At 40.2% G+C, this 16,611-nt stretch overlaps 1 protein-coding gene across 2 annotated transcripts in view; it reads right to left on the bottom strand.

Annotated features, from left to right (window-relative positions):
* Positions 1 to 10,342, bottom strand: part of ANO4 (anoctamin 4) — a 475,191-nt gene extending 464,849 nt beyond the window's left edge. For both annotated transcript variants that reach the window (XM_007503277.3, XM_007503279.3), the window contains exon 1: positions 9,981 to 10,342. In XM_007503277.3, coding sequence (XP_007503339.1) covers positions 9,981 to 10,116 — 136 coding nt within the window. In that variant the 5' untranslated portion in view covers positions 10,117 to 10,342. The remainder of the gene's footprint in view (positions 1 to 9,980) is intronic.
* Positions 10,343 to 16,611: the final 6,269 nt, after the last annotated feature.

Raw genomic sequence — 16,611 nt, 5'->3', positions numbered from 1 at the left:
TAGACTCATAGTAGCCCACTAATTCATTTATCAGCTTCCACTCTCTGCCCTCTTGGATCCACCCTCCACAAAGCCATTAAAATCTCCTTTCTGAGGCTCCTCTGCTCGAATCCTTTAACAATCCCACTATTGCTTCTAAGATAAAACACAAAAGATTTAGCCAAGCATTTAAAGCCAAGGACAATGGGGTTCCCACCTACCTTCACAGTTTTGTTTCCCCATATTACAGACTTTTTTGAGCCCTCTTTTCCCATCAATCAAAATCTGGTTACTTGGCTATTCCTCTAACTCAGCATTCTCTCTTTTGCTTCCATGCTTTCCTGCAAATCATCTTCCAAGCTTGGAAGGCATTCCTTGCTTTCTCATTTTGGATTCTTTGAATTCTCATCTTCCTTCCAGGTTCAGCTGAGGTGCTATCTCTCTCTGAAGCTTTTCCTGATTCCCCTGTGTTCCCTTCTTCTCTCCTCAAATTCCCTCATATTTACCTGTATATGTTTTAACTTCCATCCTCTCAAACCAGCACCATCACTACCCAATAGAATGAAAGCCCTTCATAGTCACTCTATCCTCTTTCTAGCCTGATTTCATCTCTCTCTATCCCTCCTCCCCCTTCTCTTTTCTTTCCTTTATTTCTCTTCACCTTCCATTTCCAGTCAGGCTTGTCTACTTGCTTTCCATTTCCTACTGCTTTTGAATGAGCTGTGATGCCTGTAATTCTCTCCCTGCTCAATTCTACTTCTTGATATCTAATTCCCTTTAAGTGTCATCTACTGCAGAAGGCCTTCCCTAATGTCCCCAGGTGCTAGAACTTCCCTCCCCCACAGAAATTACTTTTTACATACTATGTATATAAGTATCTTATCCACATATATAATACTTCTAACATGTAGTATATACATATTCACATGGATAAGTTTCTGTATCCAAGTTGTTTTCCCCACAATGGAAGAATATTCCTTGAAGGTAGAGTGTCTGTTATTTCCATGGCACACAGAAAGCACTGAATCCTGTTTAGCATAATTTATGAAATTTAAAATAGTTCCTCCATCCAAAAAGTAGCTTGGCATTTGCTTTGCCAGATGCTCATTAAAATAACCCTTATTAATGCTTAGTCAAAGAACTATGGGTGGTGTAACTGGAGAGCAAAACTCATCCAAAAATCACCTAAGACTTGGGAACTGCATTTAAGGCTAAGTGAGGAACAAATCCGTTTTTAGCCAGTGGATTTCAGTGACTGGAGAATACATACATCCAAGGGCAGCTTTAGCCTTTTGTTTTCAAAGGGTAAAAGGCATCTTCTCTCTGCCATTTGCAGTGAGGAAAAGACTTTTCAAAAGCGGTGGACCTTAAAGCTTTGCTTTAATGCCACTGGCTAGGGAACAGAATTCAGAACAAATTCCCCAAAGGGATTTAGAAATAGTTCCACGGGACCGGAAGGAGTGCCACAGGCTAGTTAGATCAAGCCTCTAAGGTGGAGTACCTGCCGCATATGCCTCTTAAGGAATTCAACCAGCTCCTTGTGTTTAGCCTTATCAGACCTACTCAACATGGGTTTGTTTCTATGAAAGTACCAGCTCCCTTCTCTGTGGCAGTAGAAAACCAACCTCCTAACTAGCATCTCAGGGCCATCTCACTCAATAGCTGTTCTGTTGTCTGAAGAAAATGTAGTTCCTGGGAACAGGGAGCAGTTCTGAACACTGCATTATTTCTCAGTCTGAAGAGACAGAAACCCGGCAGGGGGCAGCAATGAGGAATTCACAGCCTTCATCTTACCGTTTTGGTATGGGTAAGTTTGTTGCACGTTTCCTAATAAAAACCCATAGTCAGTTCAGTGAAGTTGAAGTCTGAGTCTCAGTTTCTCAAAATTCCAGACCTCATGAATGCAGAGAAGTTAAGCCCCCGCCGATGGTTGAGGAAACTGGAGTCCAGACTAGTTTAAGAAGGGTAGGAACAGAAGTCGGATCCTCCACAGCATCCCCACCTATCATGCAATTTTGAGATTTAAACCCATTGTCTACGATTGCAGAGGAATAAGAAAATGGCAAGAAATGAGCCATGATCTCTTCACAAAGTGATCCAGGAGAGTAGAGACTTCAATTTTAAGCAGAATGGAGGAAGCATTTGTATGGCCCCCCCTTTGAAAATGACATCCCTTTTATGCTACAAGACTTTGAGCCTTCCCTGTAACTGCATTTAATAGCTTTAATTGATATAGGGAGCTCTCCAGCTAGAAAAATGCTTTACCAATGCCTAAGAGGACTTGCTCTGCAATTTTACAGTTACCCAGAGCACTGAGAGGTTACATTATTTGCTCGCGGTCACACAGCTATTATGAATGAGATGCCACATTTTAACCCAGGACTTCCCAATTCCAAGGGCAACTGTCTGACTACATATCACATTGTCTCTAACTCTGTACCATACATGATAACACCACAAAACATCTGTGAATTATGAAAATCCAAATTTTCTGATTAAGATATGAATGCATTTTTAAAAGAAAATATCAATTTATTTAAATTTCTTCACTTTTAAATAAATTCCTAAACATCCCCTGCTGTGTCATCTGAATGGTGTGTCCTAGCTGTATATCTACCTACTCCTGTTACATACACTTCTGGTCCTAAATCTGCTATCTTAATTAATGTGTCATATAGAATAAAATATTGTCTTAGAGTCAGGAAGACCTGGTTTGAATCACAAGTTACTTAATATCTCAGAACATCCCTTTCCCCATTTTACAGATGGGAAGGTCATGCAGCTAATGGAAATAAAGCACTTTGACAAGAAAGTGTTCATAAATATTAGCTTTTTATTATTATCTCTGCTTTGCTTGAGTGCCTAGTGCCATTCCCTGCCCACAAAAGGTGCTTAACAAATGGTTCTTAAAATAAATTAAGCCAAAGATACATAACAAAGCCACATAATTATCGATCTAGAAGTGATAGGGAACTTAAGAGGACAGTGAATCCTGAGGCTTCATTTTTTAGGTGGAAAAAATAAAGTTCAAGATGGGTAAGTGACTTGCACAGGATCCCACAGGTAATATCATAGGTGGAATTTGAACCCATATGCTCTGACTCCAGAGTTAGTGCTTTTTCTAGTTATTGAACCACTAAAAACAGAATTGGGGGGGGGGGCAGCTGGGTAGCTAAGTGGATTGAGAGCCAGGCCTAGAGATGGGAGGTCCTAGGTTCAAATTTGGCCTCAGCCACTTCCTAGCTGTGTGACCCTGGGCAAGTCACTTGCCTAGCCCTTACCACTCTTCTGCCTTGGAGCCAATACACAGTATTGACTCCAAGACAGAAGGTAAAGGTTACAAAAAAAAACCAGAATTTAGGGACAGCATTTAAAGATTGGTGCCAATGGTTCTCACTGTTAGAATATATTTATAAAAGGACAGAACCAAGAGAAAAAGTCCCCTTCTTCAGACTTTTCTGATGGAAAAATTGGTCTAACTTCTAACCTATTACCAATATCATTTATTCCTTATTTCTGTTGAAAGTACCACCATCACCCCAATCACCTAGATTCATCTCTCTGGAGTCATTTCGCCCCTTTCCTCTGGGTGTGAATCTTAAATTTTCTCAGACTCTACCTTGGAACATTATCTTAAGGTTATGGTTAAGGTTATTCCCCATTTAAACAATGGAGGTACTTGATCAGGAATGTACTGGGAACTCTAACATTACTCCACCCATACTTAGGCATACTTTAGGGGAAGATCAAGTTGTAAACTCCTTACTGAACAATGAAAAAGTCCCCAACTCATACTTACAGTGAGGCAAAAGCCCTTAAGCTAGGTCTATTTTTAGATCTAATACAAAAGGGTGCTAAGTACCTATGAAGATCAAATTAATCACTAAAAGGGCAAGCTTAGCAAAGAGATGTGAAATACTCAGAAGTTGTAGTCTACCCAGAGAAGATGATAACAAGATGTGAATTAAGGAGGTGATAACAAGATGTGAATTAAGAATGGTCAGTCCTTTGGAAAACGTCTACTGTGAATGGTAGACGTGAAAACTTAGGGGAGGTGACATAGGAGAAAATTCTCTTTAAGAGGAGCTGTCTGAACCAGTTCAGGTGAAGTTGGATCAGTTGAGCTCAGGAGCTGAACTGGAGGGTCTCTCTGAACACTAGAATTCTGCTTGGAAAGATCTTGTGGTGAGTGATTAAAGATTGACTTAGTTTTCTCTCTTAAAGAGAAAGGTCTAGGCCATTGGTCTGGCCCTAGCCTTTTCCTATTATTTCCTTTTACTCTGTCTCTTTCCCTTTCCTCAATTCCTTCATTCATATTAATTAAAATCTCCATAAAACCCAGCTGACTTGGGTATTTCATATTTGGGAATTTTCCCATGGCAACCACTAATTTTTGATTTAACTGAAGACACTGTCTTGAAACCATATTTTTGCGGTCACAGTTTATGGCAACCACTCTTTTGTCTGTAACATCTGTCAATGACTCCTCTACACACATATACAAATAATCACACACAGAACTGCAAGTCCCCTCATTTCTATCTGAAAGTTATCTTTTTTGTATATCCCTTTCTCTATATCCACATGACCACCACTCTTCTCTGTTCTATACTCTCATCACTTCTTGCATGTAACATGACTAATATGCTTTCCTTCCTTGACTTTCCTTATCAGAGCTATTAGAGTTTATATCCCTCTAAAGTAGAATGTAAGCTTCTTGAGATTAGGAATCATTTCAATTTTCTCTTTCTATCCCCTATGTACCACCTCTCCCAGGCAACAGGAGTTAATTTACTAATATTGTTGAATTGCTTCACTCACCCAATGGACCTCTGTTAAGTTTCTTTAAGTACCACTTGGCATCATAGCTAAGAAGTATACAAGTCACTTTCATCAAGGATTTGGTAAACTATCAGCGACAATCTTCTTTTGTCTACTGTGTAGAACTAAGTTCCTTGATACTTCCCTCACAAGGCTAAAGCATAACAATCTCTTCTTTATAAAAGAGTCACTGTCATCCAGCTACGAACCTATGGTACATTATAATGTAATGAGTTAAACAGAATTAAAATTGCAAAAAAGGATATAGATAATGGGCATAAGGTCAAAAGAAGAAATACAAACTATCAACAATGGACAAAAAATAAAAAATGTTCAAGATTCCATAAAAGAAATGAAAGAAAAAACTGAGATTTCATCTCATATCCAGCCAATTAATGATAAAAAAGAAGCAAATTATTACTGTAGGATGGGCATGGGAACATAGGCACACTAATACACTATTAGTAGAGCTTTACAATGGTCCATTTTGGAAAACAGATCAGTTATTCTAGAAAAGTCACTCAGCTCTTCATACCTTTTGATTAAGGTACCTCATAATCGAGTACATCCCTCAAAAAAGATTTTAGGAAAATGAATTTCTCATATAACAAAATAATCATAACAAGACTTTTATGGCACCAAAACATCTGGAAACAAAGTTGGGACCCATCAAACCCAAAGAACAAATTTTGGTTTATCAGTGTAATGGAATACAATCACATTGAATGAAACAATGAAGGAAAAGAAATTCAAAAGAATACATGAAGACTTTATGAGCTGATATAGAACAAAGAAAATAGAACCAGAATAATGGAATACCCAATTCAACTAAAATGGATCTGTGGCCTCATTGATATAAATGTTCCTCACAATGAACCAAATCACAATCCATCCATGCCTGATCATGTAGTATGATTCATGTCCACATCCTCTTGAAAGTGTGCCACAGAGGGATAGGGCAGCTAGGTGGCTCAGTGGATTTAGTGGCAGGCATGAGATAGAATGTCCAGGGTTCAAATATGACCCCAGATACTTCCTAGCAGTGTCACCCTGGGCAAGTCACATAACCCCCACTGTCTAGCCCTTACCACTCCTCTGGCTTGGAACCAATACACAGTACTGACTCTAAAAAGAAGGTAAGAGTTATTTTAAAAAGAAAGAAAGAAAATTTACCACAGCAAGTCTATCATAGTAGTGAAAGTCTTCCCCAGGTTTTGATGTCAATTCTAGAAAAAATCAAGAGTCCCCTGATTGTATAGTAACCAATAATAGAAATGCAAAAAGAAATGGTCTAAGGGAAGATTTTCTGTAGGACTGGAAGAGCAGGATTATTAGGAAATGATTAGTGTTCTTAAAAAGGAATTTTCAAGCTTAAAAATTATAAATACAAGAATCCTTCAAAATAAAGGACACAAAGCATTAGAAGCAAATCTAGGGGCTCATTTATGCATCTTTCAATGATATTTATTGGCTGCCTACTATGAGAAAAGGACCCATGATTTGAGTATTTTTCAGTGCATAACTAGCTTTTATTTCTGTTTAGTTGCCAACTAGGGAAAAGCCAGGAGTAAAATGAGTTTACCAAGCTTTCAGTATCTGCTCTGAGGGCAAGGTTTTTATAAAGTATAGCCATTTGGAAGGAAAGCAAATAGTGATTCTAATGGTCATGAGCTCATTACAGTGAGATGCGTTTTCAGGATTCTGGATTCAGATGGCCTGGAATCAGATTCTACCTCATTCCTTTGTTACCTTGGGTAATCAATTCATTTCCTGGGACCTCAGTTTCCTCATAAGTAAAAGGAAGGGATTGAGAGATGGCATCTGAGGCCTCTTTCAGATCTAGAACTTATTACCTTTCTACAATTCAGTTTCCTCATTTTCAAAATGAGAGAAATTGAGCTAAATAGTCTCACCTTCTCTTGCAGTTTTAAATTTAGGATCCCATGAAGTCCATGTGTATGACCTTGAATAAGTCCCCTTACTTTTCTTGACCTCAGATTCATCATCTATAAAGTAAGTTAAGCTAGATGACTTCTGAGGTCCTTTCCAGTTCTAAATCTATGATCCTGATTTATGAGTCATTTATTTATCCTTTGAGTGAATACTTGGAAATGTTTTGCTTTGCCCCCTTCCCAATTAAAATCCTTTCCACCTTTCATGTCTCAGCTCAAATAATATCTTCTTCCCAAACCCATCACCAAGTACTCACAAAGGTACTCATATCTCTCCTGTGGAAAAATTTCTGCCTAGTACTATATGAGAGGTTCTTAAATGTTTTTTTATCATGGCAGCCTAGCAAAGCCTATGCACCCTTTCTGAGAATTTAATTTAAAATGTCTCAGTTTTTTTTTAATTAAAGAAAATGCTTATTTTCAGTGAGAGGTTAATAAAAATAAAGATATTTATGTTTCCCCTTCAAGTTCAGAATCCCTAAAAATCTACTGAAACTAAATTCTAGAAATTCTAGAAAACTAGAAAAACTAGACAAAAACTAAAAAAGTACTAAATACACTGAACCCTTTGAGGAAACTGTGGACCCCAGTTTAAGACCTCCCCATACCAATATTGGAGGACCTTTTAGAGGTCAGATGCCCAAACTGCACCCTCAAGCTGCCAAGCAGCCTGTAACACCCCCCCCCCCTGCGCATTACCCCAGGAAGTGCTCACATTGTGCTCCTGGGCAGAAGGACAGGGCATGTAAAAAATGTCCTAGGGCACTGTGGAGAGAGGAAATGGAGAAGTCTCCTCTGGCACTTGTGTCATGGGTTTGCCAACACAGCATTCTATATTATTCTATAGTTATCTATCTTAATCCCCCTTTCTTGCTAGATTATAAACTGCTTGAGAACTTTTTTTTATCTTCTAACATTTTCTCCCTTTCCTCTTGCCCTGCTCCAAAGACTATAAAATGTATGTTGCATTAAAATTCCAATCTTCATCAGTGCCTAAAACTTCCTACTAACATAGAAACTGGTCATCCTCCAAGATTTGCCTTGCAACAGAACAGAGACATTTCATCAGACAACAAAGGCAAAGTTGGATGCCTCTAGTGCCAGGATAGGGAGACAATGTTCAGCTATCTCACATCCAATCACCTAAATGCAGACTCAAACTTATGGTCACTCAACAGTCCTTTAAAGCTGACTCTGCCTTCAAGAAAGAGATGAGTTAAATCATGGCAGTTGTGGTGGTATCTTCAGATCAGGAGCTGTATATCCCCTAGGAACTAAAGAAAATGCTGAAGACTGAAGGAAGGTGAAATGAGGTTGTTGGTAACTTATTTGTTTGATTGGAAAAACCTTGACAAGACAGCATCTTATATCTTTATTTTATTGCTACAGATGTTTGGATTAATATCAGCTCTGTAGATGATATGCAGCAATTATTAAGAAATCATAGGAAAGAAGGAGAATTCTGGGAAACCAAACATTATTTAAAAAGTAGATGCATAGAATCATAGGATAGAAGTATAGACTTAGATCTGGAAGGGACCTCAGAGTTCATCCTTTATTTTACTGATAAAGAAACTGAGACTAAGGGATATGATCACACAGAAGCAGAATTTGAACTCAATTCTCTGATTAGTATATTTAATTAAGTTTCAAATATCTCTAGTATTTTTTTAAACCTCCTGTCTAATTTTCAGTTGCTAAGAAATGACTTGATTCCCCTTTAATTACTCAAGTATTCTTTCTTTTCAAAATGATTTAACTGATCCTGAATTCATTTTCCCTACTTGGGTGCCCAATTAAGCCTTGAAAACTTCTAGACATTTATAGCAACCGTTATTATTTAAGCCTGGCATTGGGTGCATCCCCCAGGCAGTCGGGGAAATCTAAAATGCAGTCAAGTCAGAAGTTGGATTCCTCTGATAGGGGAAAGGATTAAAAATAGCTGTCTGTCAATGAACGGATGTATTCCTAAATCCTCATCAATGTGCTTACCCATCCCCGGATCTGTAAAATTCTTCAGATGCAAAAAGAAAACTGTTAGACAGTAAAAAGTGATTGCCAGGAGAACCATTCCTGATTCCAGCAAAGGGGGAGAGAGGCTACCCAATGCAATTTGTTACCTTTTTTCAATTTGTTAGGAATTCACCTACACATCCATCTGAAGCTTCCCAGCAGTACTTGAGTAATCATTTTGAGTGGTTTATGTCCTATAGGACAGGGCTCTTTAGGCTTCGATGGAGGGAAGAAAAAATGGATGCAGCCTTCTGTATATTGGTTTGCCTTTGCCTGTCTCATCTTGCCAAAAACTTCTAGACTTTCCTACAATAGGGGCTATTAAGGCAGTGGCTAATATTTCCCAATAATTTCTTACCAGGCTTCACTTTTTAAACATCCAATCCATATGTTATCACCTTTCTCAACTGATTTAACACAAGAGGAAAGGGAAAATCATTCTGAGTTTCTATTTCCTAACCAAGGCACTTCGCAGCATCTCTGATAAAGGATGAACTAAATTACTTATTTCCCCTGTAGAAACAGAATCACTGATAAGAACCCCCTTGCTGGCTCCTTAGTATAGCTTCTGGTGCTGAGTCTGAAATCCTGGGGACTGTGATTTATTCTGAAATTGGAAATATTTGCAAAGAACAGTAGTAATGCCTTCTGTCTACACAGCACCTTTATTTCCAAACGGATTTATTTTTAGGGGATCGGGTTTTAATTAATTTAAACTCATCATAGCCCTATCTACAATCCCCTTCTAGAGATGTGGAGAAACTAAGGCCTGAAGAACTTGGGAGACTGGCCCAAGGTCACCCAGGCAGCAGTAGACTCAGGATTAGTTGAGCCCAAGTCACTACCTCCTAACCCAGCAGTTCTCTCTCCTTGAATCCCTACAATACAAATAGCTCTCTGGTGGTTTAGGAGGAAGAGAATCTTTTTTTTCCTGGAAGCTAAGCCTTAAGTTTTCCAAGATCGCTAATTTTTGCTAGTATCTTTTCCCAACTCTTCCCACAGCCCTGTTTTCACAGCTAGGCACCCCCAAGTCAGTGACCCCATCTTCCTTTTAAAGTCAAGCTGTAGCAGCCCCCACCCCACAGTTCTCACTCAGAACTTTTCCACTCTGAGATGAGAGGGTATCCAGAATAAGGACAGCTGGGGGATTGCCCTCCTCCGCTGCCTCCTCAACAAACCAAAAGGGAGGAAAAATTAACAAGCAAACCCATTTACCGTACGCAGCCAAGGATGACATCCTGGCCCGGGGTCTGCCCAGGCTGGCACTGGAGCTGGAGATCGTGGCGGCGTCGGGCCCTGGCGCTGGCCGCTCGCTCCCATGGACAGGTTCCACCTGGCCGGGGTAGGGCATACGCTTCCCACTTGCAAACCCAAAGGGTCCTGCCTCCTGAGCATGCCCAGTTCGCCGACAAAAGCCACGAAGTTTCAGTGCCGAGCTCACCTCCCGTGTTTCAGTACACCCCAGAAAGAGGAAGAAGGAAAACAGAGAAAGAAGGGAGAAAGGGGGATGGGGGGAAGGAAGGAGTCAGGATAAGGACAAAGTAGGGTACTTGGCCAGTGCACAACTAGGAAAGGAGGCGAAGGAATACACCGCGGGGCAAGGCGAAGGAGGGGCAAGGGCGGAAGGTGGGAGGGGCACTGGGGAAAAGTCTGTCCACCTCCATCTGAGAATTCTGCGCAGGACCACTTGCTGGGACCCACTGGAGGGAGTGGGAGGCGGGGGAAGGGAAGAGTGTTCAGACACGCAAGCTTCGGATTGAAGAATGCTGAAGGATTTGTAGGGTCTTCTGTTTCTTCGCCCTAAGCCAACTATGGACCCTCCCAGTGTTGGGAAGGAGTGAGGGGCGCTGCGGAAAGCAGATCTAAGCCTATTAATCCAAATCCTGTATGTCTCTCTCCGACCTCTTTTATCTATGTGTGACTGTCTCTTTCTGTGTCTCCCTGTCTCTAATAATAGCTAACATTTACAGTGTGCCTACTATGTGCAATTCTACTAGGTCCTTTAAAATAATTAACTCATTTTATCCTTACAACAGTGCGAGGTAGGTGTTTAGGAAACTGAGGCAAACATTAAATGTCTTGCCCAGGGTCACACAGTTAGTATCTAAGCTAGATTTGATGTCATCTTCCTGACTCTAGACCCAGACCTAGTTGCCTCTCTGTCTGTTTTATACCAGAGGAAAGTGAGGAACTGGGAGAGGAGTGAAGTGACATATCCAGGGTCATAAAGGTAATGGCAGAGTTGGCTCTGAAAACAAATACTTTAAATCCAGAGCCAGGTACCAAGCTGTCTCCCTTTGGTTTGGAGAACTGGTGATAGGGACTAGACCTGGGATTTCTTTTGTATTAGGAGCTTCTAGATGAGGGAACTGCCCCCTTGAAATCGGTGTGGGCACCTTCTCCTTAATTTCTACTCCTAGAGAGCATTGAGAGCATTGAGAGTCTGAGACTTGCCCAGGGTCATACAGCCTATATGTACCAGAGGTGGGAAAAGAAATTGCCCAGCAGACTTGGGTGGGAGGTGAGGAAAGAAACGAGGAGGGGAGACAGGAATCAAATGAGTCTTGTGCCCCCAGCTATAATATTTTCAGGAAAAATGTTCACCTCCTGGATCATCTTTCACCTAAGGGTGAGTTAGTTGAAACTCCTTCCTGGAATCATTTTAATAGGAGTGTTAGCTGCCAGAGAAAATGGCCATATTTGGAATTCCCACATCCCCACAGCATCCCTTTCAGACAGCTTCCTTGGGGCCACAATAAAGGAAACACAACACAGGACCTATCCTCCCACTGCCTGCTGGCAGACACCCCACCCCTGCCCCCACCTTCAACCTCTCTCTCCTAGAGAGGACACTCTTGCTTTAGAATTTGACCATGGGGCAAGTTCATTCTGGTCCAAGGAGAAAGGAAAAGTTTGTGGTCCCAATGGACTCTGGCACGGGGGTCTCCATGGTAAAAGGTGGGAGATTAGCAAACCCTAGATCACACAGCATCATTTATAGCAGTCATGAAGCCAGACACCTATGTGAAGTTTTCCACATGTGGCTGGTAAAAGGCAAGGCACACACACCAATAAACTTGGCCTTCAGGCCCTTTTATGTTCAAATGGATTACAGCTGGAATGGCTTAATTTTTTTTTTAAATGAGATAGTAGATACAGGTGACTAGAAGAGCACTTTCCTCTTCACTCTCCCCACCCAACATGTGTAGGTGGAGCTGTTATGACTTAAATATTTGATGGAAATAGTCTTTTTTCTGGTCATACAAATTCTCATATACAGCCAGTAAGGCAAAGACATGATTTCTTAATTGGGTTTCTGCAAAGAATGTTATATTTTGGGTTAGCAACAACTGAAAGTCATTTCCACCAACTTCCCTCATTTTTTTCAGATAGGGAAACTGAGGCCTAGAGTGATGTAAGGTCTCTGGGCCTAGATGTGAATCCCTGGGTTACCAGTGACTATATGTGTGCCCTTGGAAAAGTTATATCCCCTCTCAGGTCCTCAGATTGCTCTTCTGTAGAGGGGAGAGATTGGATTCTACCATTTCTGAGGCTCCCTTCCAGTTCCAACTTTCTTGGAAATTTTCTGTGCCTACCTCCCTTTTCCCCATTATTTTCCTCTCTTCCTAAATTATTTCTTTCTCTACTCTCCTTCTTCTGTCCTCCCACATCATTTGGAAAATAGTCCCTTTGCCTTCACCTTCACAGGCATGCAGACTTCCCCTTCTCATACTTTCCACTCCTACTTGCCCAGATGGCCCAGGTTACAGCATAGGACTAAGGTCATTGCTCTTGAATGCCCAGGTGAACCACACTGCAAGCCCAACTCTTACACCTCTGGAAAATATAAATCCAGGGAGAGTTTCCTTTGGTGGCTGTCTTAAAGGAAATCTTGTCCCCTCCAGCTCTTGTCTGTCTCCTCCTCCATGAAGACCAATAGCTTCCTTTTAAAAATGTATTTACTTTTTTTTAACATATTTTCATATTAGCCATATTGGAAAAAATCAAGAAATGTTTTAAATGAAAAAAAATTCTCCCATCTACATGGAGTCGATCACTTCTCTCTCTAAAAGTAGATGGTATTTTTCATCATGAGTCCTTTGGAATTGTCATGGATAATTGCATTAATCAGAGAAGCCTAGTCTTTCACAGTTGATTATATTTATGTTACAGTGTACAACTTCCTCCTAATTCTACACACTTCACTTTGCATCAGTTCATGTAAGTCTTCCCATTTTTTGAAACTATCTTTTATTCTCTCTTAAAGCATGACAACATTCCATCACAATTATATACCAGAACACATTTAGGCAATCCCCAATAAATAAGTATCCCCTCAATTTCCAATTCTTTGCACCATAAAAAGAGATACTATAAACATTTTTATATAGATGGGATCCATAGCTTTCAAGCTTGAGGAGATAGTACAGGTCATAAGATCATAGCTCTAAAGCTGGAAATTATCTAAATGACCTTCCGATATAAACCACTCCTTTTACAGAGGAAGAAACTGAAGCCCAAGGAAGTCAAGGAGTAAATTGACAGACTGCATTTGAACTAGGTTCTCTGATTCCCAAGCCCACAATCTTTCCACTGAACCATAGTCCCATAATTTTATTTTATAGATGGGGAAAATAAGACCGAAGAAGTATCATGACCAACCCAACATCACTCCTAGGGATGACTGGCTGAGGAGACATTCAAATCCAGGTTGTGGGATTCACATTCAGCTCTCTGACCCCCATCTCCCCAAGTGTTGTTCAGGGAGTGGGTTTTTTCCTATAAAGAACTTCTAGCTTCTCAGGCTGCAACTACCAGCAATGAATAGGAAAACCCTGCTCCTTCCCTTTCTTCCAAGAATTTCCTTTCCCCTTTGTCTCATTCATTTTTTCCTCTCCTTCCTCTGTCTTTTTTCTCTGGCTTTTCCACTACCAGCTGCCAGCAGCTTATCTAGTTACTGCCCCTGTCCCAAGTCCTGAGAAAAAATAGGGAGGGGAAAGTGTATTAAATACCTACTATGTGCCAGGCACTGTGCTAAGCATTTTACAAATATCCTCTCATTTGAATTTCACAACAAGCCTGAAAATAGGTGCTATTATTACCCCAATTTTATGATTCAGGAACTTGAGGCAGAGCTTAAGTGACTTGTCCAAGATCAAATTGCAACTAAGTATCTAAGGCTGGATTTGAAATCAGATCTTCTTGATTCCAGGCTCAGTGCTTTTTTCTAGCCACCTAGCTACTAACAGTAGAATTAGATGACCTTGGGAGGTTTGGAGAAGACTATATTATTAATTAAACAATTTCCTGTATGGGAAAGGGCACAGTGATTTTGGAATTAAGCAAGCTGGTTCAAATAACATTGCTTGGTCATGACATCTAACCTATATAGACCTCAGTTTCCTCCTCTGTCAAATGAAGGGGCTTGGACTAGATAGCCTCTGAGGTCCCTTACAGTCCAAACTCTGAGACTTTATGACTTACCCAAGGTCACAACTTGTAAATCATGTCTGTCCAGACTTTAGACGCCAGAGCCCTAGAGATGCTACTCATGCCCCCTCTCCAAAAAAATAGCACTTTTGCAAAATACAGTATGTCCCAGATAGAATCCGCCTTAGAAGATGTCTAATTTAATCCTTTCATTTTACAGATGAGGAAACTTGCAGTGTAGAGAAATTCCAACCTTCCATGTTCCATCCCATTAGTTGTTCCAAGACTTTTCTGAAATAGCAAACATTGGATGATGCCAACCTTTCTTTTGTCTGATGCTTGTCTCCACATCAGGGGATGTGGGTGAACCACATGTATTTGATTACAATCTAATTTTCTTGGGAGCATATCCTGTGGTTGGCAGTTATGCATCCCTCTCTATAACCCTATGAATAGCCAAATGTGTCACTGGCCACCATTTTGTGCTCTCAAGGTTATTACTAAGCTGTCTTTGAATGTTCTTTCTTCCCCATTTTTTAATCTCTAGATTTCTTTTTATGATTTATCCACTGAAGCAGCAAAGAACACTGAACTTAAAGTCAAGAGATAGCTGAGTTGAAATCTCAGTGATGACACTAACTGTGTGAGCCTCAGGGAGTTACTGGAGTACCTATTGGAGGTTCAATTTCTTTCTTTGAAAGAGGAATATAGGGGCAGCTAGATGGCATAGTAGATAGAGAACCCGGCCTGGAGTTGAGAAGACCTAGTTGAGAAGATTCCAATTTCCTGGCCCTTGCCACTCTTATGTCTTAGAACTGATAGTAAAATAGAAAGTAAGAGTTTTTTTAAATGAATATAATAATATTTAGAATATCCCTTATGGGTTTGCCCAGAATTGCAAAGTTTAGTGTCCCTTATGTGGTTGTTTTGAGGATCAGTCAATAAGTATTTATTAAATTCCCACTATGTTCCAGATATTGATACCAGGGGAATTATGGTAATGGGGAAATGTTAGAGAGGTAACACAAGTAATCAAGCCAGGGAAAGACTGGATCTTGAACCCTTCCCCCTGTACTACTTCCTGTTCCCTTCCAACTGTCTGAAAATATTTTTCTCAGAGATGGTAAGCTTGAAGATTTCCTCCAAATAACCAAATCTCACAATCAAATCTTTTAATTAAGAGGGCTTTTATTCTTTTGGGTAGAGGAGGTAAGGAGAGAGGAGGGGTGAGAGGAAAATAGGTCTCCCTAAATTTTCTAAGTTATCCTGTTAATTGAAGATTTCAAGATATATTCAAATTCAGGAAACAAAGTTATCTTTCCCTAAAGGGAGATGTGACAGCAACACTAACAGGTTTCTTCTGGGCTAAAAACCCAAAAGTCTTTTCAGTACCCAGTCTAATGGATAAGGCAATAGCTAGAGAGGCAGTCTATCTTCCACTTTCTGGTTCAACAGCCAGAGAAGGAATCCTTTCAGCCAGTTCAAGCTGCTTAACTGCTTTTCCCCAAGGTTCCATGGAACTTTCTCCTCATCTCAGTTGATTGGAATTTCACAAGGTTCTGAGCTCCTTTTCTCTTTGCAGATGCATTTGTCACTTCTCAAAATCTTCATTTATAGCATTATGCTAAGTGCTATAAATATTAAAGAAGTGGGGGGTGGGAGAGGATGTCCCTCCCATCAAAAATGTATATACTAATAATAATGCTTAGGATTTATACAGACTTTAAGGTTTGTAAAACATTAAGCATAGATTATCTTACTTGATCTCCACAATAATGCTGTGAGAGAGATATTTTTGTGATCCCTATTTCACAGATGAAGAAACTGAGACAGATTCAGTGAATGTAGCAGAATTTGAGCTCTAGGCTACCTGACTCCATTTATTATATCCACTTGGCCATCCAACTGCTTTCTAATGGGATTAAAAGAGATAATGCTTATAAAGGGCTATGCAAACCTGAAAAAGTTTGAGAAATGTCAGCTTTTCTTGGAGCATCCTAATGAGCAGTGAAGCATTCTTTCTTGTTTCTCTCATTCCTTGCTCTGTCTAAATAGCACTAGCAGAAAGACAGACTCAGTGATTGATTGACCATATTGTAAGATGGACTCATTTCTACTTGCATTAATGCCAGTTTAACTACTGGAGAAATTGGGACCCTAGCAGGAAATCATGATCAGAATGACTGCATCCATTCAGAAGTGCCAGGATTTGTAGTATTTGAGGAGACTAGCTTTTGAAGAAAAAGGCTTCACTTTCATCTGTAAAAAGAGGGGGTTCAACTAAGCCTAAAAGAAACATCCAGAGCTGAAAAGGATCTCAGAGGAATTAAGGTCTAGAGAGGTCCAGAGGATTTGCCCAAGGTCATTTGGTAGTAATAGATGCAGAATTTGTACCTAATGAGAGCATTCTATTTTT

Source organism: Monodelphis domestica, chromosome 5 (assembly GCF_027887165.1).
Source record: "Monodelphis domestica isolate mMonDom1 chromosome 5, mMonDom1.pri, whole genome shotgun sequence".
Classification (NCBI taxonomy): domain Eukaryota; kingdom Metazoa; phylum Chordata; class Mammalia; order Didelphimorphia; family Didelphidae; genus Monodelphis; species Monodelphis domestica.
Note: the sequence above shows the minus strand (reverse complement) of the source record. Positions and strands in the feature narration are given on the sequence as shown.